At 52.3% G+C, this 26,400-nt stretch overlaps 7 protein-coding genes across 7 annotated transcripts; 5 read left to right on the forward strand and 2 right to left on the reverse strand.

The window, feature by feature from the left end:
* Positions 1–439: 439 nt before the first annotated feature.
* On the forward strand, positions 440–2,352 carry N7459_007554 (uncharacterized protein; the record flags this gene model as incomplete). The annotated part of the gene is made up of 3 exons (XM_056946722.1): positions 440–471; positions 527–734; positions 793–2,352. 3 exons carry the CDS (start codon positions 440–442, stop codon positions 2,350–2,352), a joined length of 1,800 nt encoding a protein of 599 aa, XP_056798721.1.
* A 558-nt stretch (positions 2,353–2,910) lies between these two features.
* On the reverse strand, positions 2,911–4,452 carry N7459_007555 (cytochrome P450; the record flags this gene model as incomplete). Its single annotated transcript, XM_056946723.1, has 1 exon — positions 2,911–4,452. One exon carries the CDS (start codon positions 4,450–4,452, stop codon positions 2,911–2,913), a length of 1,542 nt encoding a protein of 513 aa, XP_056798722.1.
* A 1,265-nt stretch (positions 4,453–5,717) lies between these two features.
* N7459_007556 (cytochrome P450) lies at positions 5,718–7,554 on the forward strand (the record flags this gene model as incomplete). Its single annotated transcript, XM_056946724.1, has 6 exons — positions 5,718–5,964; positions 6,019–6,300; positions 6,352–6,458; positions 6,514–6,852; positions 6,905–7,338; positions 7,389–7,554. 6 exons carry the CDS (start codon positions 5,718–5,720, stop codon positions 7,552–7,554), a joined length of 1,575 nt encoding a protein of 524 aa, XP_056798723.1.
* Positions 7,555–7,959: 405 nt separating this feature from the next.
* N7459_007557 (uncharacterized protein) lies at positions 7,960–9,396 on the reverse strand (the record flags this gene model as incomplete). The annotated part of the gene is made up of 5 exons (XM_056946725.1): positions 7,960–8,273; positions 8,329–8,768; positions 8,832–8,955; positions 9,019–9,148; positions 9,208–9,396. 5 exons carry the CDS (start codon positions 9,394–9,396, stop codon positions 7,960–7,962), a joined length of 1,197 nt encoding a protein of 398 aa, XP_056798724.1.
* A 1,390-nt stretch (positions 9,397–10,786) lies between these two features.
* On the forward strand, positions 10,787–12,818 carry N7459_007558 (cytochrome P450; the record flags this gene model as incomplete). Its single annotated transcript, XM_056946726.1, has 7 exons — positions 10,787–11,083; positions 11,158–11,523; positions 11,578–11,804; positions 11,857–11,934; positions 12,003–12,477; positions 12,541–12,630; positions 12,684–12,818. 7 exons carry the CDS (start codon positions 10,787–10,789, stop codon positions 12,816–12,818), a joined length of 1,668 nt encoding a protein of 555 aa, XP_056798725.1.
* A 2,109-nt stretch (positions 12,819–14,927) lies between these two features.
* Positions 14,928–23,457, forward strand: N7459_007559 (uncharacterized protein; the record flags this gene model as incomplete). Its single annotated transcript, XM_056946727.1, has 6 exons — positions 14,928–17,877; positions 17,942–18,353; positions 18,412–18,431; positions 18,499–18,848; positions 18,923–23,356; positions 23,413–23,457. The coding sequence occupies 6 exons, from the start codon at positions 14,928–14,930 to the stop codon at positions 23,455–23,457; spliced, it is 8,211 nt and encodes a 2,736-aa protein (XP_056798726.1).
* A 1,586-nt stretch (positions 23,458–25,043) lies between these two features.
* Positions 25,044–26,310, forward strand: N7459_007560 (Aldo/keto reductase; the record flags this gene model as incomplete). The annotated part of the gene is made up of 3 exons (XM_056946728.1): positions 25,044–25,491; positions 25,536–25,800; positions 25,860–26,310. 3 exons carry the CDS (start codon positions 25,044–25,046, stop codon positions 26,308–26,310), a joined length of 1,164 nt encoding a protein of 387 aa, XP_056798727.1.
* Positions 26,311–26,400: the final 90 nt, after the last annotated feature.

Raw genomic sequence — 26,400 nt, forward strand, 5'->3', positions numbered from 1 at the left:
TGTGTGCGGCACTCGCCCCGACTCCACTGAAACGACTCCTCGACGATTATTCTTGGACCTGTCATCGTCTGAAACAGGCACAGCGCTGCAGGCTGTAATTATAGAAACACTTGTTTATTGTCCGAGCTGGTTCTGGGCCCTTTTGTCGGGCCCTTAGCCCTTATATTTGATCTTCACCACCGGTCTCTTTTCTTGTTTCCTACGTTCATTGTGTTTTCTTTTCCTCTTTTTCAAGTCATCTGTCATTCCTTTCGTGCGTTGCATTGCGTTGCTGTGTTGTGTACCATAGCCGATTGTCTTTTCATCTCCTTTTGATCCTCTCGTTGACGAGCCTTTTCCTTACGTTGTCTGTTTGTCGTGCATTTACATCCTGTGGTGTTTCATCCGCATCCCCTTCTCTGTTTGATACTTTCTTTTCTTGAGCGATTGCTGCTTTGCAATGACCTCGACCACTCTCATGACCTTCCTACTGTGAGTCCGGCCCCGTTACATCCGATCGAGCGGTGGTAGCTAACTAAGGAACTAGAACCACCAACCCGGAAATTCGATCGGTGAAGCTGCTCGGATCATGGGATAACTTCTCGCGGCCGTATGTGATGGAGCGCGACAAGCGCATTGGACCGGGTCATTGGCGAGGTTGCCACACCTTCGCAGACATTATCAGCGACGGCCCTTCCAATGGCAAGACATCGCGCACTGGTGGGCTGAAGATGGGTGGCACATACTGGTACTATGTAAGACTGCTGGAATGTCGAATTCCAATCCAGAGACTGACCCAAGATGAAAACACAGTACGTGCTGGATGACGACGTGGAATACTATAGCCAGGCCGAACCAGTTACCACCAAGTGTCCCTTACTCCCTGGACAGCCTGTGAACGTGCTCAATGTTCCCATCATCCTGCCTGACAGTCGCGCGCACGGCCGGTCCACTAGTAGCAGCTCGCAGAAGTCGGACTACCGCACCATGAACCCAGAAGACAAGTTCATGAATCCGCGCAAACCCCCGAAGCCGAACCTGGCCCGTCTCCAAACCTCTGTGCCTCATCCCCAGCATATTTCCCCGTCATATGCTCTCAACGTCTCGCCTACCAGTGGGTCGATCTATCGCAGTGCATCTCAGCCGAGTAGTGCCACACGCAGGAACCATCATTCCAAGGATGCTCGCTCCGTTTCACCCCCACGCTCCCGAGGCCTTTTCCCTCCTATCACTCAGGAACAATTGGAGCCGTCGCCGGGAATTATTGCTCCTTGCGAAGGATTCCAGCAGAAGAGTGCCAGCGACGACTGCCACGATGTTCCTGGTATCTCCATTCAGATTGGCACGGCGTCATCTTCATCGAGCCGCCGGGGCAACTCGCCGCCGGCCACAATCCAAAGCCGCCGTGCAATCAAGGCAAATGGTGGAAATCTCCCTCAAGCTCAAAATCTTCTGACCGTGGAGACTCGCGCACAGCACCGCAACCCCAGCATCTCCAAGGCCGCCGCAGCTTCGAGCAACCTGGGGACAGTCGATGAAACAAGTGCCGTCAAGGAGGCTCTGATCTTTGCACCCCATGAAAACTCATCCAACCTGACAACACCAACTGGAACTGACGTCAAGGAGAAGCGGCTGCCAACGCTTCCCAACACGCCTTCCTCCGTCATGGATGAGGCAGTACGGGCCATCGATGAGACCGACAAGGCAATGAACCTCGAGGTGCTCCGCAGCCACTTCTCAAGCTTGACAACCGTCGATGACTCCACCCACTCTCGTTTCATGGCTGAACGCAGCCGGTTCTCCGAATGGAGCACCGACATCGAGGACAACTCGCCCGAATCCCTCGTCTCCGCCTCAACATTCAACCAAACCAACGAGTCGCCAGCCATGGACGACTGGCGAACACCCGAGCTCTCCCAGGTCGCCGACGCAGCCACGAACACCGATCCAAACACACCCCACCTAACCGTCCACTCCAAACCCTCATCTCCGAATTCTGCATCCGGCGACATCCCTCACTGGCTCCCGCAACTCACCATCTCCCTCTCCTCTCCACTGATTGACGGCACAGGCCTCGGCATCGAGCAAATGGACGAGGTCGAAAGCAACCCCAAGCGCCACGCCGCGCTATTCAGCGCCCTCGAATCCATGGAAGAACTCACCCTCTCGCAAAGCCCCAACGCCTCGCCCATTCTGCTTCCGCACATACAGCGCGAATCTGAGGCGCGTGCCGGCGACCTCGGTCGCGGCGAGTATTCCTCGCGCCTGAGCGATGCATCGCCCGGTCGTAATAGTACCATGCAGGAGTTGATGGATGAACTGAGTTACCTGAAGAACATGATTCACGCGGAGATGGATGGGGAGCCGTTCTGATTGCGTGATATATAATATTACCTTCCTCGGTGCTGGTCGCCGGGCTGTGACTGTAACAATTCCAGATATACAAATATATAGTGCGCTGATTTCCAATGTGAACGAGCGGCGCTCGCTTCGATATTGATGAAATTCCATTACTCGGGCGATAGTGTAGTGTAAAATAACCTTACGGCTGTGGTACACAGCTGGCACCGCCACGTCTTGATCCTGGTACACTCACGTGGCACAGTGTGGGATGTATTGTAAGTTACTGAGACTGTCTGGTGTGACTTGGTACCGTTTATTCGAAGTGTTGAACTGACCAAGTTGAAGCTTCATACACTCGATTCATCGATTCATGTAACTTTTCATTGGTTGCTGCAAATGACAAAGGACATCTACTGCACTCGTGGCTCGAATGCAAGGCTTCAACTCCTCGTTTGAAGCGCGTCCTCTAATATAATATAGTCTTCCTACTGCGCGCAACATGATACTGAAAGATTCAAGGTCGAATGTATCATTATGGCATAAAATATATCACTGTTAATCTTCTCATCGTCCTTCTCTAGGATCACATCATAGCCACTCAACTTCCAACGTGTGCCCCTTAATCTCAGCATTGAACCATTCCACAAGCTCAATCCGCTCCTGGCAGGTTTGTGCACCCTCAAGCACTCCGCTCTGCACGACAGCCTTGACCGTTTCCAGCAGCTGTTGCTGCGCAAGGTTCTTCCCAATACACCCTCTCAGACCAGCGCCAAACATCAGCAGACTCCGCTCCATATTGGGCCGCTTCAGCCCCATATCCAAGCCCGCCTCCAGCCACCTCTCCGGACGAAAGGATCGCGGGTCTGGAAACACCGCCGGATCATGGTGGACCAGATACGGCGTGATGCCCACGATGGTGCCCGGCGGAAGAAAGACTTCTCCAACACGCAGACCCTTTCCGGGCACCACGCGCGTCATCCGGGTTGGATTAGCCATGCCCAGACGCAGGCCCTCCTTGACCACAGCGCGCAGATACGGGAGCTGCAGCAAGTCGGCCGGTTTGTCCAAATCGCCTTCTGCTACCAACTCCGCCCGCGCGCGGCGCAGCTTATCCTGGTTCCGCACGAGATGGAACAGGATCGTGGCCAGCTTGACGGCGGTCGAGTCCGAGCTGGCAAAGACAATGGCCTGGCACTGCACCTGGACCTCCGCAGGCGCGATGCCGGCATCCAGCAGGCGCGCCTGGTACGAGTCCTGCCGTTTGCCCGGGTCGTCGCGGACGGCGTCTTCGACCAGGCGCTGGGCAAACGCGTTCAAGCTCACGAAGCACCGGCCCACGGCTTCGCTGAAGCTGAGGCGGCTGGAGAGGGCGTACAGGATCTTGAAGAGCCAGTTGGGCAGCAGCGAGAAGCGCGAGAAGGCCACGATCGCGAAGATGAATGGGTTGATGCTGAGCTTGGTGGTCTGGCGCGCGTGCATGGGGAGATGGTTGTGCTCGACGAGGCCGCCGTACGGCTCGGTTAGCAGGTAGCCCGTCACCACGTCGAGGGAGAGCCGCGCGCACAGGTCGAGGATGTCGAACTTGGCGTGTCGCGCCTTGCAATCGGCCCGGAACGCTGCGAGTTGCTGGATAAACTCGGATATGCATTTGTGGATGGCGCCGTGGGGCTCGCAGGCCGCGCGCAGGCGGCCGGGGGAAAACAGAGGCGCAACGGCCTTGGCTCGAATATCGCGATACTCTGTATCGAGCGACGAGAAGATCGTCACGACTTCTCCTAGGTTGAAGTTGACGTATCGTTCATCCTTGGGGAATCCACCCCCGGCCACGTAGATAGGGTGGATGGCCGCAGGGTCAGAAATCGAAACCGAGTTGGGGGAGATCCGGAGCACCTTGGTGTTGTAGACGCGGTGGTAGTAGTCGAGCACGCGGCCTTCAATGCCCAAGTAGCTGATCGCATAGAGGAACAGAGACGTTGTCCGTCCCAGCAGCGGGCCGGGAACATGTCGAAGAGGATGCACCCAGAGCCGGTATATGATCACAGAGAAGATGGTGGAGAAGCCGAGTAGGAACAGAGCTCCAGATCTGGTCCAGCCCGTCGCAACTTGAGCTTGTTCCTCCGTGAGGCCCATATCCGATCTGGGTTGTGTAAGGCTGAGATGGTTCCTAGAGCGATTTTCTACGGAGATTGCCCAAAACTAAAATATCCGTGCATTCAACGCAGCCACCAAGTGTGCTTTTAATAATAACGCGGGTCAATCTATAGAAGTGTCTGGGGAGGCCAATAGACCCTGAAAGATTACTAAGTCTAGTGGCCATCAGCACGAAACGGACCCTTTCCGGCTGCTTACGGTCTGTCGCGATAGAATGATACCTATCGGCAGGAAATTACTTAAAGAGCAGCTTGAAAGCACACCCACGCGCAATCCTCTTCAGTCGGGTGGCCGGGGCTATTCAGACATGGCGGACGTCCGCAATCCATGGAAAGCAGCGTAAGCGGGCGTCGATCAGCCTCGGAACTGTATGGAATTGGATGACCGCAGGACGCGTTTCGTATTTACGTTACCTGACGATCGATCGGGTTGGGATTTCTCGGACTTTCAGCATCGGATTGATCGCTGACTTCACCACTTGCGATAACCAAGCTTTGTTGCATTCGCCCCCAAGCTCCATGCAGTGCTGGCTGGGTCCATTCACGCTCCCAAGCCTCGTATTCTTCTCTAGGAATGCGGCTTCTCCACACATTGGAGTTTATGACGCAGCAGGCAACCCAACCGAGCGAACCTCTTGGCCGCGACGGTGATCGCAGCCCCATCTCAAGTCGTAACACGGACTCTACACAGCCCTCTGAGTTTGCATGCCAATCTTGGCATAGTACAGGCATAGTACAGGTGGATTGCATGCGTGTTTCGCTCGCGTTGGGATTTGGAAAGTCCGTTATTTCTTTTTCCCCGGCGCTGATCCCGAGCGAAGGGTGACCAGGAATGCCGGATGAGGCTGAGATAAGACGAGACAAGCAAACAACTTGATTCCCACCGGCATATCCAGATACTGAAGTTCTTGTGGAAGGACCGGAAGCATCTGCGGGTGGAAGTATAATGGTGGGTTGGCTTCAGCACCGACACGTTGACCTCGTATATAACCTATTTCCCAATTCTGTACAACCACCAACATATCCTCAGCAGCAGTTGTTTCAGGCAGGTGAGAATGTTGATTTTGGATTAGACCTGCAAAAGGCTCGCTCATCAGACATGAGACGGATATGTACTAACAGGGTTGTTAGGAACCATTGCTCCTAGCGCCAATGATCGTCTGACTGCATAGGCTTCTACGAAGTTGCTCAGGAGATTGTGATAATTCATCCATCAAAAGTACTCGTTCATCCTCTCAGTGCAAAATGGATTCACCGGCTGGTGGCACCATACTCGGCGCTTTTTTCTCGCAGATCACCCTGGCCCGTCTTATTGGATTATGGGCGGTCTATCGTGTAGCCCGGGCGCTATACAATATTTCACCCCTGCATCCTCTCAGCAAGTTCCCTGGTCCCAAGCTAGCAGCTGCAACCTTCCTGTATGAAGGCTGGTTTGACCTCATCCGAGGCGGAAGATATACTCACGAAATTAAGCGGCTGCATGAAACATATGGTATGATCAGGGCATCATTGTGCGCTGACCGAATAATTAACGCAATACGGACAGGCCCCGTTGTACGCATCAACCCCGAAGAGCTTCACTTCAATGATATCGCATTCGTCGACGAGATCTATGCTGCAAGAGGCCGCAAGCGTGACAAGCAAAAGCATTTTCTGAACTTCGTTGCCGGACCGATCACAACGTCATCATTCGCAACGTTAGACCACGATCACCATCGTCTCAGACGAAGCGCCCTGAACAAATTCTTCTCGCGAGCGCAGATCGCCAAACTGGAATCTATGATCAAAGAAACGGTGGATCAACTATGTGACAAGATGATCCGATTAGGTACAACAGCCTCACACATGAGAGTCCAAAATCGGATGCTGATAACCCTAGGCACCCAAGGGGGAGCGCCTCTCGACGTGACCACAGCCTATAGTTGCTTCACTTCCGATGTGATTTCGGCATACTGCTTTGGAGAGCCATTTGGGTTTCTCAGACAGGTAAAGCGTTCTTGTCGCAGAGGATTCTTCCATCATATTCTTAACGCAATACCAGGAAAGCTGGGAGCCAAACTTCAGAACTGCTCTGAATGCAGTTCTCGAAAGTACATTCGTCTTTCGCTTCTTCCCGCCCCTAAAGGTCCTGGCGGACATCGCTCCACTCTTTGCCAAATGGCTCAATGAAGATATGCGAATCATGTTGGAAGAGTCAAACGAAAGAATACCCGCTCGCATTCGCCGAGCCAAACAGAATTACAAGGCCGGTGCGGTAGGGGACCGACCGAGTATCTTCACGGCTATTCTTGAGGCCTCCCTCCCAGAGTCGGAAAAGACCGACTATAGGTTGGGTGGTGAGGGCTTCTCCATGATCTCAGCCGGCACCGAAACAACTGCGGTAGGCATTGTGGGGTTAGCATGCTTTGTGTGAAATACTGACGATCTGTCAGTGGACAATTACTGTGACCACCTTCTATCTCCTGAATCAGCCAGATACACTGGCTCGTCTAACTCAAGAGCTGAAAGACGCAGATGCCAGCAACCTTTCGTGGTTCGCACTGGAGAAACTCCCCTACCTGAACGCGGTTATCTCTGAGGGACTGCGTCTTTCATACGGTGTCACGGCTAGAATCCCCAGAATTGCTACCAACGAGAACCTCGTCTATCGCGGCCAATTCAAGGGCCAAGAGGTTGAATACGTTATTCCGTCAGGAACCCCTATGGGCATGTCGAATGCTATCAACCATCACAACGAAGATGTGTTCCCCGACTCGGAGAAATACATTCCTGAGAGATGGCTTGACCTGGAAGAGAGTCAGCGACGCCGAATGGAAAATAGCCTGACCTCATTTTCTAAGGGGAGCAGGCAGTGTCCCGGGATCAAGTGAGCCACCCCCTCCTCGCAGTTTCATTATCGCTAACCTTCCGACGTAGCCTGGCATATTGCAACATGTTCTTGCTTGTGACGGCTCTCACGCTTCGTGTCTTTCCAAGAACGAAACTCTATAAGACGACTGAAATGGATGTGAAGTATGACTTTGATTTGTTTGTTCCTCAGACCAGTCGGGAAAGCAAAGGAGTGAGGGTTCTCGTCTCGTAGGGACTTATTATATCTCGGTGTCTCGTCTAGTTGTCTAGCTTTTTCTGGATAGGATCCGTTTCAATGGAATAAACACAAAATCTGCTCCCAGATATTTCTCTAATGTTAGATTGTATGAGTCATTCTTTGCCTGGTCAGTGATGAGGTTTCGCCCAGACGGTCGATTGCTCTGATCTTCGAAAACAACAAATGAAACATGACTACTATCTTATGATACTAATGATTAATTTGGACCTGTTGTATAGGCATGCCTGGAAGTGCATATGACGCCGTCTCCAAAGGCGGAATCTGAGATAGTAAAGATGTTTATAGTAAGAGAGAAGAAACCAAGGTGTCGTCTTTATTTGATTATACTGTTCGACCAAATTGTTCACTCCTGTCAAATAATGCCAAAGGTCCAAATGACTAGGCCAGCTCTGCCTCTATGATAGCCTGTGCTGCCAAGGGCGACCTCCAGACCTGAACAATCCTGTATCCGGTCGATTCAAGCAAGGTACGCCACTCGGTCTCAGTGCGCTCCTGTCCCGCAACTAGCACCATCATGTTCAAGTCGTAAGACGTCGCATGGGGATGGGCTGATTGATCTGGCACCACATGGTCATGGATCAGCAGCTTGCTGTATCCAGGTTTCAGGGCACTTCCAAGTGCTCGCAGGATCTTGCTCGCTGGCTCATCCGACCAGTCATGCAGAACACCATGCATATAATAGATGCGAGAGCCTGCGATCGGAGATCAGTCCATCGACTCTAGCGATAACGATCAACTTATGCTTACCCTTGATTGGCTGGTCCTGGAAAAAGTCGTGAGGAACCTTGTTGACAGGATCAGGGCACTTGGATAGCTCAACCACCGCCGGTCTGTCTTCTAGATACAGCCGCGCAGCCGTATCTGGGTATACCTGGCGGAACTTCTCAATGTCATGGCCAATGTTGCCACCGACATCAACTACAAGTGGCTGACTGGGATCGGCATCCTTCAACAACCTCTCTGCAGGAATGATGTCCAGCCAGCTGGCCTGGTTCGCCATGACGCCGCCCATGACATGGTTGAAGGATGCTCCTTCACGAGGGTTGTCATTGTAGTAGGCAAACAAGTCTCCCTTGTAATCCTTTGCATACTGAAAGACACAGTCCTCTGGATCGGTGACGTTGGCATAGCTGGTCTTCTTCAGGTACTCCGGTGTCTTATAAAAGACAGGAATGCTGGCATCATAGCTGCAGTAGAATGAGTGTCTGATACACGGCCGATCTCGCTACAAGGGGTTAGCATCAACTCACAGGAAATTGATCCATTCCCCGAAGACGGGCTGAAGAAGGGATACCGAGAACTTGGTTGGCTTGAATTTGCCTGCTAAGTCTTCTTGCAATACATGATTTGTTGCCAGATGACGAAGGATTCGAGCTGTTTAGTGCATGTCAGAGTTGATTTTTTTTTTCCTCTCCATTCGCATCTTTGAACACTGACCAAGGAGTACAGGATCACAATTGACCATCTTGGCCAAGTCATCGCTATGTTCAGCGTCATTGCCTTTCTCTTGCCACTTTTCGAACAGCTGCAGGTCTTTGGCCACCTTCAGACTGGCATATAGTGCGGGCTAGAATGAAGCTATCAATTATCCCATGTTCCAATTCATCTGATGACGCTGGAAATCACCTGGTTCATGCATAGTCTGGCCACAGTATCCCACGGCGTCTCCAGACGGCTCACCAGCGCATACGCAGCTAGAAGGGCCTTGCTACGATCCCCATCGCTTTCAAAGCTTTCGGCATTGATGGCATTGAAATTGTTGAGGACCGCTTCGACAGGCTGGTGCGTGATTCCGTTCGTTGCCGTTCCGTTCATGGTTGTCACGTTTCTAGGGATTCCGAGAAGCGGTTCGCCACTCGAGATAGTGAGATGCTGGTTTGATCGTTGATCCGTGTCAAAGACAAGCAACTGAGAGGCGTCCAGATAGACGGAGAGTCTTATGCGCTTGGCATGGGGGCTCTGCCTTGTGCACCAACTTACCTACAACTCTCCAACGATCTTCTTGGGGCCAGATCAGCAATTCACACATCTTAGTCGTCTATCACGCGTCGAATAGCTGGATGTACGTAAGATGCGGGCAGAATGGGTCGCCACCGGGTCTGACCAGGCAGTTCGCATCGAATTGCTCCGCGCGGACAACGGGCATAGCTGCGGCGCCGTGAGACTAGGCTCGAGATGCAGGACAATACGAGGCAGAGGGAGATCACGGCCTCGACAACAACATTCCGGTGTCCGGCCGATCGCAGTGGGGTGAACATGGCCCCTGTTCGTCAGCATACAGGGTCTCCTGGATGGGGCGAAGTGAACAAGGTATGGCTCGGTGATATCAGTGGCTCGAGGATTCAGCGCTGATATGAGGCACTGAAGTTAAGGTTGGCGCTGCAGCTCCAGCGCTATCTGTACATCTTGATTTGCTGCCTCACGACGCAGCAGTTGCCTATTCCAGCCGCCAATAGTAATTGCCAAATTTCCTTGCCCAGATGGTCATATCTCAAGGTTTCCAACAGCTATCGTTAATTGGGACGATCTCAACTGCAAGGATGACGAGTTTCTTTCCGCCTCTGGAATTCAATCTTACACCTTGTGGGGCTCAGGATGGGACCTGTAATATCATCATTGTTTGTCTAGGTTGCCTCATGTCTCCAGAACTTTGGGTCTCGGATGAGCGCATAGTTGGGGGCTAGTTGAATTGATAACTGATGATCTGCTGTCCGCGGAGAAGTGGGGGTTTCGGACCCCAAAGAATGCAACCTGCCGTGCAGATATAGATATGCATATTATGACCATCATGCGGGCACACTCGTGCATGTGTATTGTATTGTCATGCAGATCCGAGTGAATCCAGAGACCAGCATGTTGCGGCTCGCGTTAGCCTTGTGGAGATCTGCATGGGAGGGATGAATAACTGAATCTGGCTACCGAGGCAGTCGATTACAGCCCCGCTCCAAGCGAGATGGCAAATTGTCTCGTGGGTATCTGTGAACCGATCAAGCAATGCAGTAGCATGCAATGTAAACACAAGCTGCCTAATGTACGACGGTAGACACTATACCAGGCTTAGGGACGTGGTTGGCTACAATTGGCCGGTGCTAATCTTCCCCTCTCAACTTGTTCTCTCCAACTTCTTCCAGTCTTCCATTCTACCCTGCACTCCTTGTCCTTTGTAACTGCCGCCACTCCCTCGACAAGTTCCCTTCTGGGCAGAATGAAAGACGTTGATGGTGCGCAAGTATGGCAGTTTGCGGTGGCAGCAGCAATCATAGCCATATCTCTGCATCTTTTCCGGACGTGGTACTCATTGAGACATATTCCTGGGCCCTTTCTGGCAAGCTTGACCAATCTTCAAAGGGTTTGGTGGGTGAAGACTGGCCGTGCACATCTTTATCACCAAGCCGTACACGCGAACTATGGCGATGTCGTTCGAATTGGACCTCACATGGTCTCATTTAGCAATCCCGAGGCCATCGCAACCGTTTATCCAATTAGGCCTGGATTTCCCAAGGTCTGCCTCTCCCACACCTGTACGAGGCGATGATCAAGGGAACGCAGTTCTGACTCTCAATTCTGCTATCCTAGAGCGACTTCTATGCTACACTTCGGCCGTACACCCGGGAGCGTGGCTCGATGCTGGCCGTGTTCAACACACAGGATGAGCAGATTCACAAACACATCAAAAGCCCAATTGCCCCTCTCTTCTCCCTTTCCAATGTTGTCAACTTTGAAGGACTCGTCGAGGAGGTCCTGCTCTGCCTGTCCGAGCAGCTGGACCAGCGTTTTGTCGCCACGGGCGAGACATTCGACTTTGGTGAATGGCTGCAGTATTTCGCGTTTGACGTGATGGGAACAATGTCCTTCTCGCGGCGATACAGCTTCCTCGAGCAGGGCCAGGATGTTGGGGGGATGCTGGATGCTATATTTGGATTCATGAAAACTGCAGCGCCAGTGGGTATCCTTAGCCACAGACTGCATCGCCGATGGGGTTGCTGATGACCTTAGATGACCCAAATCACCTGGCTTGATCCATGGATCTACAAGAATCAGGTTTTTCACAGTCTTCGACGAACCCCGGGAATGGCCATCTTGGGGTTTGTGAGCAAGGCTATTCGCGAGCGATTAAACGAAACGGACGATGCAAAAGAGGGCGCCAGCGCCAAATCCACAAATAAGGACTTTCTGGCTCGTTTCCTGGAGATCCAGAAAACCATCCCTAATTTACCAGCATGGTAAGACTTGCTACCAACACGTGTGAAGACAAGACATTGAAAGCGACCACAGGGCTTCCACGGCGTGGACCTTTTCTAATGTCATTGCGGGTTCGGATTCGGTGGGCACGGTAATGCGGACTGTGATGTGGTAAGTTGATACTCATCTGTCTCGAATCCCTTTTCAAAGCTAAAGAAAATATAGTAAGTCTCTTGCAGCTTCTCGAGCTTGGCAGGGAGTATCATCATGGCCATGATGAGCGCACTCTTGAACAAGCCGGGTCCTCTAGCGATCATTTGCCATCACAACAGAGCCACTGAGACTTTCCCAGATAACCTGCTTTCTCACCCAGAGACACTCGACCAGCTCAGGCAGGAACTTGAAGCAGCGAATCTTTCTCGCCCATACCCAAAGTGGAATGAAGTCCGCGATCTTCCTTATCTCGATGCTTGTGTTCAGGAAGGAGCACGCATTCACCCTCCCTTTGCGCTTCCATTTGAGCGAGTTGTGCCGGCCGGTGGCGTCACCGTACTGGGCAGCTATCTGCCCGAAGGTACCCTGGTCGGTGGCAACCCCTATGTGGTCAACCGACACGAGCCAACATTTGGTCCTCGACCCGAAGAGTGGCGTCCAGAGAGGTGGCTTTGTGGTGGGGAATCCCACAAAAAGAAGTTGGAGCAGAGCATGCTTACTGTAAGTGCTCTGTTCTACCTAAGGAATCTTATCCAGCCAGGGTCAAGACTGACGCAAAGCAAGTTTGGTGCTGGGAGGCGCGTATGCCTGGGGAAGCATATTGGGATTTTCGAAGTGAAGAAACTCATTCCATTTTTAATCCTCAATTACGATGTGAGTCTGGGAATTCTTACCCGCGAGTATCTCGTGGTTGACACAAAGCATAGATCCATGTCCTTGATCCAAACGCATTCACAGTGGAAAACGGATTCTTCGTCAAACAGCGAGGATTCTTCTGTACTGTCAAGCGGCACGATGAGGAATCAGCAGAGAGAAAAAGTGAATTGGGCCTGGTCCAGTAGAGTGCGCAGGAATGGCAGCTTTTACTTCAATATTGGTAGGCTACTCTGTCCATCAAATGTAGCAAGCGATATATTCGTGTCTAGCATTGGGCAAGTATGTAGCGAGATAAAATGTTTAACAAATATACCATTCCCATAAACTTGGTCATTCTCGTGAATCATTGGATGAATTCTCATCGTGGCCGATTTACGCAGTGTGAGATTTTCTTCAGGTCTTGCACCCTTTGGGAGAAGAGCTGTCGAGATACCAAGCTCTACCAGGTTGCCCGGGCGGAATTTTGCTGATTTCTCATCTTCCTGCAGCTCACCCACATTTTCCCAATCTGCAGGTTCCCTGGGCCACTGGTGTCCTCCACGCTCACTTATCTTGCGGATGCATGAAGGGTTAGCGTTACATTTATCTACCTCGGTCATATGAGTCTACGCACTACTAAAGTGGTGAAAGGTAGAACGCAAAGAAGGACACTCCTAAAACGCTGCCAAGGGTATAGTCAAGAACACGCACCAAAGTGGGCGAGTCAGGGGTTGCAGCACCGGCGACACTAAAGACGCCCCCCTGTTCGCATATGCAGAAGTCAGCACTAATCTACCAGAAATCACATCAGTCACCGCACCAGAATGAAGCAAGGCTTTTGGACCGGCCACTTGGAACCTCTCACAAGATTTGGCACGAGCGTTATCTCACGACGCTAGCGCTCCCTACCGAGGCAACCGATGCGCTTCATAGCGACGTTCGCCTAACTCCTATAGATGTCAGCACTTGGCTGGATGATTCTCACATAGCTCTCGCAAGGTATTATTCAACATGCAGATGGGATCGTCGGTGCAGCTCACAAGGCAACGTCGACGATCGATACGATCTGTAAGGCCCACCCACTCGTATATGTACTGGCTGTATGTATGGTTCGTGTCTTGTAAGATACGGGAATACCGGCCCCGCCAACGGGGCTCAGGCTCGGGCCGCAATCCGTTAGCCCGCCCGCCAAGCACCGCCAAGGGGTCCAGCCGGTCTCGTGGGTAGCCGAGAAGCCACCCGCATGCTTCGCTTGGGGGGCCGAAGAGCATGCATTTGTTGCGCGACCCAAAATAATGCCGGTCGCAAAATCTGATCTTCTGGTGCTGTGGACATACCACGGGCACAGTATAGTCACAGTTGATCTCCACTTTCATCAACCCCAGTAATCCACACATGGAGGACCCCGTGTCGGATTTGACCCAATCGCCCCTAATACGACGGGTCCATCTGCGGACGACACGAACGTTATCTTACGGACTTCTTGCCCATCTCGGTATCGTCGCGCGCCGGAACAAACTTGGAAAACTTCCGAAACGGCCTCCCTAGCCTGTGGATCGCCCTTGTAACAATCTAATTCGATGCTTGATCTGCTGCCAACGCTCCACGGGGCCAATGTTCCCACCACACACAATGCACTGGGGTGGCCTAGCCAGTGCAAAGAACAGGGAATCTTTTACCGATCCGAGCATCTGTTAGTCGATTGTTTAATCGTCGCCGATAAACGGCAGCACGTATGAGGCTTTGGAGGAATGCGTTAGACCCACATACTGCCTACACATGGACCAGCAGCAAGGGGACGTTGCTCGCCAAGAGGATGCCCGTACAGCGATTTCTTCCGAGAAGGAATAATCATCTCTGCTGCCAAAGAAATTGACGTAGCTTTTCGCCATGTATGCGGCACCGGTGGGTGCCGAGCTGCCCGTTTCGTGCTGATCAGGTTGATCGCCTGCAAATCCCAACACAGAAGGCATGCAACTCAGCCGCCTCTGTAGGCGACGGACTCCATGATAAGCTAGATTGTACTGCGTGTAATGGGCAATGGACCCGGCTGCTTTGGGTACCAGCCTCCATGCATGTCAGGTTGGTCACGGCACTCTGTGTGGGCTTCATTCTGTCTGCCTCATAACTAAAGAAATTATACTACATATATATGATATAAACAGCAGCCTACACCTAGAAGCAGTATCAGGGAATTATTCACCTAGCGTGATTTACTGCTTCCCTTTTTGAGCTCCTTTCAACACGTTCGGGCCACTTTCAACAGGTTTGAGAGAGGCATAACTTGGCACCTATCTCTTAGAGAGCAAGCGACCATGGATACCAACGGTTTGATTCATCGAATCGCGTGGACGCCCGTTTCACTATCTGAGAAACCACTCACCTTCGGGAAAGTGCTTTTCCTCATCGACAATGAGGAAAATCCTGATATCCTCTCAACGTATCAAAGTCAGCTCGCCGGCCAGGGCTATATAACAGCAGTTGCCCACGACACTACAGAAATTGAACCATCATTAACGCCTGATACAATCGTGGTTCACGTCCCGCATACAGCGAACACCAAGAACGAAGTCTACGAAGTTACGACAAAGTCATGCACCACGCTGATTGCAGCCGCTCAAGCTCTGTACCAGCGCTTCCAGTCCGACAAGAGCAAAAGCTGTCAGTTGTTCTCGTTGATCAACAAGGACTCCGGTCTCGGTGATTTAAGCCACGCTCCACTCCTTGGCTTAGCGCGTACTTTGAAGATGGAAGTCCCCAATATCTTCGGGGGGTTATTCGAGGATGACCGAGGTCGTTTTCCATTACTAGCCATTCAGAGCGCGCAGGGGTTTGACGTCGTCAAGGTCTGCCAAGGCGTCGTGCAAACAGCTTCACTGCAATCTTTTGAGACTGAGCCCAGTGATGCGAAGCCTGTCATGTTCAGTCCGGATGGCACCTACCTAATCACCGGCGGGACCCGGGGGATTGGGCTGGAAATCGCAGGCTGGATGGGTCAACGTGGCGCGGGGACCATCATACTGGTTTCCCGACGTGGTCTTCCTCCTGATTCGCAGAGCGAAGCCAAGGATACAGATATGAAAAATCTCATCTCACGCATCGATGATCTCGAAGCTTTGGGCGTCAAGGTCCACGTTCTCGGCATTGACGTTAGCAAGCCCGGTGCCGATTCCACGCTCAAGTCTGCCATTGAGAAGCTTGATGTACCGCCGGTCAAAGGAGCCGTGCATGCTGCCGGTATAGCAGGCTATCACAATCTCGAGCGCTGCGTACCTTCCGAAGTTGCAGATGTATTGGCAACAAAGGTGATAGGCGGTTTGAATCTCGACGCCCTTTTTTCACCCGGAAGTCTAGACTTCTTTTATCTCGTCTCCTCAGTTGGGCAGCTTGTTGGTTTCGAAGGACAGTTGTCTTATGCACCATCAAACTCTTTCTTGGAAGGGCTGGCAGCGCACCGAAGACTCCAGGGTGATAACAGCATGTCAATCTTATGGACTTGCTGGCGCGGTGTCGGCTTGATGGCACAGAGCAAGTCCGCCACACGGATGATCACCAAGGGAATGCAAGAAAGGGGCCTGGAAACTATGAGCATTGAAGAAGCCTTTGCTGCTTGGGACCGTTTTGCAAGTCTCGACACCAACCATGTGGCCATCGTCCGTGCCATGGAGCTCGATGCTGACGAGCCGCTGCGACATCCGGTTCTCAGAGACATCACTCCACGAAAGCAAAAGACACACAGTTCGACCAAAAGCAAGTTTTCCAATTATCCAGAGAGCGCAGTAGCGATTGTGGGCTTGGCTTGTCGGACCGCAGCCGGGGACACCGCAGACGACTTCTGGGACGCACTCCAGGCCGGAAAAAGCATGGTACGCGAGATTGACTTGAAGCGATTTCCCGACGCAGCCAGCAAAGGCAAGATGTGGGGAAATTTTCTCTCAGATGTTGACTCCTTTGATCATCAATTCTTCAAGAAATCCAAACGCGAAGCGGCAGCGCTTGATCCCCATCAGCGTGTCTTGCTTGAGACCACGTACCAGGCTGTCGAATCGGCAGGCTGGCTCGGCATCGACCAGCCACAAGAAGCTGAAACACATGACAGAAGAAAGAGCCAAAATATCACTGGCTGCTTCATTGGGATGAATGCACCCGATTACCCTCTGAACTTGGCCTCCAACCCACCTTCGCCATATACAGGAGCCGGCATGCTCCGATCCTTCGTGTCCGGACGACTGAGCTATCACTTTGGCTGGACTGGTCCTTCGCACGTCGTTGACACGGCCTGTTCATCGGCCATGGTTGCCATCCATCAAGCCTGTCGTGCTATTCAGACCGGTGAGTGTACACGCGCTGTGGCGGGCGGCATCAATCTAATCACAAACACGGCTCTCTTCCACGCTATGCGTGTGGGTGGTTTCCTCAGCGAAACGGGTCCTTGCAAGACGTTCGACGCACGGGCAGATGGATACTGCCGTGGCGAGGCTGCAGGTGTCATTGTCCTGAAACCGTTGCGCAAGGCGCTGTCAGACGGAGACGACATTCAGGGTGTGCTGCTGTCGACTGGTAACAACCAGAACATCAACAACACCAGTATCACGAACCCTGTCCTGGAGAGCCAGGCGGCGTTGTACCAAGATGTACTAGCCCGCGCTGGAGTCAGTCCAAGAGATATCTCGTATGTCGAGGCCCATGGTACAGGCACTCGCGCTGGTGATCCTGTTGAGGTGAACGGTATTCGACGGATTTTGGGTGGGAAGGAGAGAGAGTCGATCTTGCACATCGGTGGTGTGAAAGCCAACGTTGGCCACTCTGAAGGGGCATCGGGTGTCATTTCGCTGATCAAAGTTTTGCTCATGATGAAGCATGGCAAAATCACCCCGCAGGCTCAGTTTGAGAAGTTGAATCCCAACATCTCAGCACTCGAGCCCGATCGCATGGCTATTTCGAGGTCTGTGAAGGATTGGAATGACGAATCGCGTCTGGCCGTTGTGAACAGTTACGGTGCCTCGGGTAACAACGCAGCTGCCGTTGTCGCCCCTCCGCCTTCATGCTCATCATTGTCGGCATCGCATCTTACCCCCGTCCCAGTATGGCCTGTCTTCATTTCTGCAGCATCCAAGGCTAGCCTTGCAGGATTCTGCAACAAGCTGCAAGCTCAACTTGATAAATGGTTGATCCCTTCCGAGCATGCCTCTTCCCTGGCTTTCTCTTTAGCAACGAAGCAAAGTCGTCAATTCCAGCACGTCTTCAGCACCACGGCCAGTTCTAGTAAGTTCCAGCAGTTACTTCTCATTTCGCAACGAATTGTCGCTGATTCTCTATGCTCACGCAGTGAGTGATCTGCAAACCCAGCTCTCCGATCCCGAGAAACACATCAATACATCCCCGGCGCCTAAACCCATCGCACTTCTCTTCAGTGGACAGAATGGCAACGCAGTCCCATCCGCACGGGCTTTTTATGACAGCTCTGTGCTTTTTAGAACCCACATTCATCGGTGTGACGAGGAAATGCAACGACTGGGTCTTCCCAGCCTGATTCCGGCGGTTCTTCAGGGAATTCAGGGCGATGGAGACCTTGTTGTCCGCCATGCTGCAATGTTCGCCATCCAATACTCGAGTGGCATGTCATGGATTGACTCGGGTGTAAAGCCACAGGCAATATGTGGTCATTCCTTTGGCGAGTGGGCAGCACTAACTGTGTCGGGTGCTATGAACCTCCATGCTGGAATGAAGCTTGTGACTGGGTAAGTGCTCTGATTTCCCTCCCTAGGGTTGTTCGAGTCCTGCGATAGATTCTGACAGTCTATATTCTTTTACAGTCAGTATATTCTGCTGAGGAAAAGATATCATCTATTAACGTATCTTCCATCGATGCTGACATCTGAACAGGTCGCGCGGCCATCATCGAGAAACTCTGGGGCGAGGACACCGGATCTATGGTGGCCATTGAAGCGGAGTTGGTAGAGACGGGCACGACTCCAACTGAGAATTTGCAGCCCTTCTACGAACAGAACCCGGGTGTCAAGCTCGACATTGCTTGCTACAACGGACCCAACAATTACGTCGTTGCGGGTCGTACTGTCGATATCGAGCTCCTAGAGTCATACCTGAAAGATAAGAAGGCCAGCGGCGAGAAGATGCGATTCAAGGTCTTGAAGGGCATGTACGCATATCATTCCGTCATGGCTGATTCCATCGTCGACGAGAGCGCCAAGTTATCGGCTTCAATTCCGTTCCAGGTCAGTATTACGAGAGATGCCCGCAATGTCTTTCCGTCAACGAATAATTGCTTAATATTTTTTTTTTCAAACAGGAACCACTTTTCCCCTTCGAATCCTGCCATGAAGGCACTTGGACGGGCCCGGGATCCAACGTAATTGCCCGCAACACCCGCGGTGCGGTGTACTTTACGCAAGCTATCTCACGTATTGTTGACCGACTCGGGGCTTGCACGTTCCTGGAAGCTGGAATTGGCGGTCCCATCATTGCCATGGCGCGCAACGCACTGCCTCAGCCACAGACTCAGAACCAACACACCTTTATCGGAATCAACAGCAAAGACCCTCTGCGATCTCTTGCAGATGCCACCGTCACTCTGTGGAAAGGAGGTCAGCTGAACATCCAATATTGGCCATTTCACCGCAGTCAACGAGCAAGCTACTTGCCTGTAACACTCCCACCATATCAATTCGAGAAACATAAACACTGGCTGGATTATGTCGATGTCGCGAGTTACAAGAACAACAAGTCTCATTCCCAACCTCCAGCCCGTTCTGGGCTGTGCCCTCACTGCTTGAAAGACGTCAGTGATTATGCCTACATCGCACAAGACAAGACCCAAGCCCAGGGTCTTGGCAGGTTTGTCTTCAAGGTTGACACCCGCAGCAGACGCTACCAGGAGATTGTCAAAGGCCACATTGTCGTTGGGTCGCCGATAGCGCCGGCTGCAATGTACCTAGAGCTTGTGGCGCACGCCGTCGCGCTGTTGGAAGACACACAGACCCAGGCAGTCACACCGCAAATCTCGGCCGAGCGGCTGGAGATCAAGGCACCTATGGGGTTAGACACGCAGCGCTCCCTCCAGGTGATTTTAACGAAGGAAACAGAAAACGCCTGGAACTTCGAACTGTCATCTACCAAGACCAACAGCAAGCCAGTTTCCCACGCATCTGGCACAATCTCTCTTCGGAGTGGCGGAAGCCTAAGCAGCGACCAGGACGAGAAAGAGAAATGGGTCCGTCTGTCCAGCCTTTTGGAGAAAGAGACCGACACCGAAGCCTTGCGTGGCACAATGGTGTACAAGGTATTCTCAAAAATGGCCAGGTACTCACCTGGATACCGTGGTCTGCACTACCTGGTTGGGAAGGGCCTTGAAAGCGCCGGCGACATCACTATCCCGCTGGACGGTCTAGACCCACTATCTAAAACACCCAACGATGACATTGCCGATCCATTTGTCGTTGACACCTTCCTGCAGGTGCCTGGTGCATTCGTGCACTCGCTTCGTGGCACCAGCGATGAGGAAGAAGATGGTGAAATGGCGTACATCTGCACTGGCATGGGCTCCGTGCGGCCTCTGAATGGGCTCAAGGGAAGCGGGGACTACCGGGCATACGCCAAGATAGCCCGCGAGGACAGCAAGGAGACAGTCCTAGACGTGCTTGCCTTTGATAAGCAGAGCAAGAAGATTGTCTGGTTTGCCAAGGCGCTCAAGTTCTCTAGAGTCCCGCGCAGCTCTCTTGCTAAGGTACTGGCGGGGGCTACTCCAAGCACAGAGCTCAAGGAGCAGCCCACTCTCTCATCAAAACCTGCTACTCCACCATTTACTGTTAAGGGCCCAGCAGCGCCTATTTCTACATCTCAGAGGAAGGCAAGTCGGAGTGGCGAAAGCTCATTTGATGTCTTGAGCGGCGTCCAAGAGGTTCTCAGTCAGTCCTTGGACATCCCAGTTCAAAACATCACCAAGCAGGCCATGTTGGAGGAATTGGGTACAGATTCTTTGGTTAGCTCGGAGATCCTGGCTAATATCTCGAGAAAATTCAAAGTCGATATATCGTCAAATGAATTTTCGGCCGTCACAGATGTTGCCTCTCTGTGCGGCTTGATCTCTGGCCGAGTCGGTGGAAATTCTGTTGATGCTGTTATTGACACCAACTACAGCGAGCTCCAGACTGATATATTTGGAGCTATAGATGTTTTGAGCAGTGTGCAGGAAGTTCTCAGTCAGTCTCTCGATGTTCCAGTAGAGGATATTACCGAGCAGGCCACGCTTGAGGAACTTGGTACAGACTCGCTCGTCAGCTCGGAGATTCTAGCCAATATCTCCACCAAATTCCAGACCGATATATCTACCGAGGAATTCTCAAATGTTGCGGATGTTTCTGCTTTATGCGATCTGATCTCTTGCCGAGTTGGTGGCAAGGTTGTTAAGCTGAACAATCACGACGAGGATCGAGGCCCCGATTCTGGGTTCGAGTCCGCTGACGAAGACTCATCAGCATGGCAGAAGACTGTCTTCGAGATTCTCAGCCAATCCCTTGATGTACCAGTCTCAGATATTGATATGCATTCCAAGCTCGAAGATCTTGGAGCCGATTCACTGGTCGCTGCAGAGATTATTAGCAATCTCAATGACACATTCAGCCTGGACATTTCGCCCAATGACTTTGCCTCAATCACGGATGTGATATCACTCTGCAATGTCATTGCAACTGGAATGTGCCTTGAATCACTTCAGACCCCCATGGCCAGCTCATCAGCTGCTTCTAGGGCTCTTCCGGTGACACCATACACTGGTGCAACCACCCCGGCAGAGAGTGAGAAACCCATCTTGAACAAAAGCAACTCCAGCTCGATCCATACAGCATTCCAACAGATTCGTCACAACTTTGATGCTCATGCCAAGGACACCAGGCTCACTGGTTATTGGAACCAGGTATATCCACAGCAGCTGAGTGCTGTGACAGCTTTCATTGTTGAGGCCTTTGAGAAGCTCGGCTGTCCCATCGGAAAGTTTGACCAAGGAGAGAAGCTGCCCACTCTGCAAGGAACTTTATCCAAGTATTGGAGAGAGGTCCCACGGCTCTGGGATATCCTAGATGAGGCAGGCGTTGTGGAGAAAGCAGAAGAGAACTTCCTACGTGGCCCAGCACCGCTTCCAAATGGCACTGCCAAAGATCTGAGCTCGCAACTCATCTCGACTTTCCCTCCGTTTGCGTCTACCCACGGGCTACCTGACCTTCTCGGTCCGCATCTAGCTGAGTGTCTGACGGGCAAGGCCGACCCTGTGTCTCTCCTATTCGGCAGTGAGCGGGGCCGTAGCCTACTGGAAGACTTCTATGCCAACGGCCCAGATCTTCGTGCAGCCACGCAAGTACTCTGTGATTTCTTTTCCGCCGCCATTCATGCTCAAGCTTCTCAAGGCGAACCCTTCCGCGTACTCGAGATTGGCGCCGGCACAGGTGGTACCACCAAGCATCTCGTGCCTCTGCTTCAAGCTACCGGGCTTCCATTTACCTACACATTTACTGAGCTCTCGGTCTCACTGCTTGCGCGTGCTAAAAGAACATTCAAGGGGATTACGGGCATGGAGTTCCAAAAGTTGAACATTGAGGAAGAACCTCCTGCCGAGCTGCTGGGACGTTACCATGTGGTCGTATCAAGTAACTGCGTGCATGCGACGCGAGATCTAAGCCGCAGTCTGACCAACATTTACAAGCTGTGCCGACCTGAGGATGGCTGCGTGGCACTGGTTGAGCTAACGCAAAAGCTGGCCTGGTATGATCTCGTCTGGGGTCTGCTGGATGGCTGGTGGCTGTTTGATGACGGTCGCAAGTACGCGCTGCAGAGCCCTTGGTCCTGGGAGCAGGCTATGCGAGACTCTGGCTTTGCCCATGTCGACTGGTCTGACAGCCCGAGTCGCGAGTCGCGAGGCGTTCGGGTGATTTGCGGTATGACGACTGAGCCCGCGAAACCTATCAAGGCATCTTCCATGACCATGCATCGCGGTTCCCAGGCCGATGGAAATCGCAATTTGTTCCTTGTGCCGGATGGTTTCGGCTCTGGTAGTGTGTTTGGCGCCCTCCAGCCATTGCTTGCCGGGGCCAAGGGTGTCTCTGTCTACGCACTTAACAGCCCCTTCCTCAAGAGTATCCCCACGGCCGACCAGATCCCCTCCATTGAGGAGCTCGCTGCTATATATGTGGCTGAAATCAAGAGGCGTCAGCCCGATGGCCCATACCTCATTGGCGGATACTCCGTCGGGGGAGTACTAGCCTATGAAGCGGCGCGACAACTTCTCGAAGATGGCAACGAGGTTGAGAAGCTTTTCTTAATTGACTCGGCATGCCCGACCTTTGCAAGCTCCCTGCCAGACACCTTGGTTGAGCTTTTGGATTCCATCGATCGCGTTGGCATGGTCAATGAAGATGAAATCCGAGCGAAGACCCAGGGTCGACCGATCACAAGCGCTCACTTCACCATGTCACGACAACAGGTGCTCAGATATAAACCGACCAAGTTGCCTGGTAGAAAGATCCCGCAGGCCGTGCTGGTATCGGCGAAAGAGGGTGTTGGCAAGAAGAACAACTTAGCCCGTCCAAATGTTCTGCCTGAGGAGCAAGAAATCGTCAGCTGGTTCCTCGATGATAGGACCGACGGTGATGCCCTGGGATGGGATGAACTTTTAGGTGATGTGAATGTTGTTCGTGCCGATGGTAACCATTTCTCCTTGATGATGCCACCAATGGTAGGTTCATGGCTACGATGCTCTGGGAATAACGTATTGCTAACATCTGAGAGCAGGTAAACGGATGGGGATTAGAACTTGCAAAGCATCTTGGTGCTTGAATGTCTTCGGCACGGCTTACGACTCGAGTTCATGTATAGATGGTGGATGTTATAGATGTTCATTACCAAGTACAGTTCGAACCAGTTACCAAATAGTTGGAATCAATGCCAACATTTACTATCCTTCTCCTGATATATATTAACTACGCAAATGATCCATTGATGTGTAAATCTTGGTATATGAACTAAATCCAGCAGCTGCACGGTCGCCTGTGAGTTGAAGGTTGGGAGGAAATCATGTGAAGGCTCATTTCCATGTGCATCGACAATTTGACCCTGCTTTTTGTTGTAGTTTGCTGAATTATGCTCCAATTTCTGATCAACCTGGACTCATCTCTCGTTTTCGCCTATGGCGCATTCGCAATGCCTAATGATATCGCTGAATTTGCGAAGTACATGCTGATTTTGGTGCCAGGATTAAGATCGCGGATCTTCTTCAACTCTTATTAGCTCTGTTCAGTTACTCGGAATTTCATAGCTCTAGAATCACCACGTAGGCTAGCAGATATTAGATAGTGGATTGACTCTGGGTGTTTTGTTTGAGGATTGATTGCGCTTTTGCAACCCTTTCCTGGAATAAATGGTCTTGCTCACAATAGTGTTGCTGTCTCTTCCAAGGCTGGCATGGAGCTTACTTGCATACCGTAAAGCTATGGATCTACCTGGAGGTAATCTCGGCTCGAGCAACCTTACACACTACATGAGCACCTACCTAGGTAGATTTGTGTACAGCCCAACGGCAGTTGCCTTATGTGTGTTCCAGGCCGCATAGTCTACCTAGGTAGCATGAATCATTTTAGCCGTCTGTGTTACCCCATCGCTGCACGGGCCGAAATTAAGTTGGGTCGCAAAGCGCGTCTTTAGACTTTCTAGGATGGTGGAGTATGGATGCGTTGGAGAAGGGATCTAGTAAACTAGGTAAAATACGAGTCGCCTGTGATGTCGCAGTTCTCGGTGCCTGCTGTAGACGGCACTGTCTAGAATACGAAAAGAAAAAGAAATAAAACCTACATATACGAGCGTAGATCGTCAGGAATGCGGCCGCATCCGTGGCGGGCCGGACGATGCATATACGAGCAATATCTTGTGATTTTTGATTGGGCGATTGGAGACCCTGATACACACTATACATACCATACATACCGTACAGTAACTTCCAACCGGAGTAAAGTTGAACTCCGTGGGGACCGTCGATCTCCGAGTCGCAATTCCGAGTCTCCAGCATCTCCACCGTTGCCGACGCTTTTCCTTTCGTAGTCCGGCCCCCCCCTGGCGCTATCGCACCACGCTGCGGATATCACCATATGTCCGTTGCCCGCTAACCCTCATTCTCCGCTTCCCGGTGATCGAAGAAATCTCCGCACCATGACGCCATGAGGGGCTGGAACGCTGTGTAACTGCGCGCAGCTGGCATAGCTTCAGCATGACGGGGCTGCGTTCTTTGTTCTACTCCCGGGTTACTTATACTCCTTCGGGCTCATCAGGACACTCTCGCTTCACAGCCAGCTGAATTCATAGCACTCTCAGCACTACAGCGTTGCTTGCTTCTACAACACTTTCAACGACCGAATCATCAACACTTCACCATGGCCGAACCGACTCCTCCCACCGAGCTTGGCCGCCTGCGCGTCCTCTCGTCCACCGCGGGCGTGCGCGTCTCTCCCCTGCAGCTGGGTGCCATGTCCATTGGCGAAGCCTGGGCGGGCATGATGGGCTCGATGAACAAGGAATCGTCGTTCAAGCTCCTAGACGCCTTCTACGAAGCTGGTGGCAACTTCATCGACACCGCCAACGTCTACCAGAATGAGCAGTCAGAACAATGGATTGGTGAATGGGTTGAGGCCCGTCAGAACCGTGACTCGCTGGTGCTGGCGACCAAGTTCAGCATGGACTACCGCAGCCACGCCATTGGCAAGGGTCCTCAAGCAGCCAACTTTGCTGGTAACTCCCGCCGCAGCATCCACGTTGGTGTCCGCGACTCGTTGAAGAAGCTGCGCACCGACTACATTGGCGAGTCTCCCTGGGCCTATGATAGTTAACCTGAGATGTGCATCGCTAACTTGTATCCGCCCCAATAGATATCTACTACGTCCACTTCTGGGACTACACTACCTCGATCAAGGAGGTTATGGACGCCCTCCACATTCTCGTCGAACAGGGTAAGGTTTTGTACCTCGGTGCATCGGACATCCCCGCGTGGATCGTGGCCGCCGCCAACACCTACGCTATTGACCACGGCAAGACACCCTTCAGCATCTACCAAGGGCGCTGGAACCTTCTGAACCGCGACTTTGAGCGCGAAATCATCCCCATGGCCCGCCACTTTGGCATGGCCCTTGCACCGTGGGTGCCCTTTTCCCCGTTAACCATGATGTCCATCAGCTAACCCGCGTTGCAAACAGCTGGGCCGTTGTCGGCGGAGGCAAGTTCCAGTCCAAGGCCGAGCTCGAGCGACGCAAGGCCGCCGGAGAGGGCCTGCGGACTTTCGGTGGCCGACCGCCCCATCAAACCGAGGAAGAGGCCAAGGTCAGCGAAGCTCTGGCCAAGGTCGCCTCCGAGCACGGCATCGAATCGGTCACTGCCGTCGCGCTGGCCTACGTCATGTCCAAGGCTAGCAATGTGTTCCCCCTGATCGGCGGCCGCAAGGTCGAGCACCTCCAGGACAATATCCTGGCTCTCAGCATCAAGCTCACTCCAGAGCAAATCGAGCACCTCGAGAGCGTCAAGCCCTTCGACATTGGCTTCCCGCACAACTTTATTCCCGCAGACCCAAATGTCACCGGCTCGTCCTTCTTGATTGCGCGCACGAATGCGATCAAGTTTCCCAACGCACAGAAGCCGACTTCTCTGTGAAGTGTCACTGAGAGTGGTATCATGATATGTAGTATAGAACACAGAAACTGGGTTTAGGTATGGAGCAGGATATGACTAGGACTCAATGAT

This window comes from Penicillium hispanicum, assembly GCF_028827665.1.
Source record: "Penicillium hispanicum strain IBT 35686 chromosome Unknown utg000006l_segment0_segment0, whole genome shotgun sequence".
NCBI lineage: Eukaryota > Fungi > Ascomycota > Eurotiomycetes > Eurotiales > Aspergillaceae > Penicillium > Penicillium hispanicum.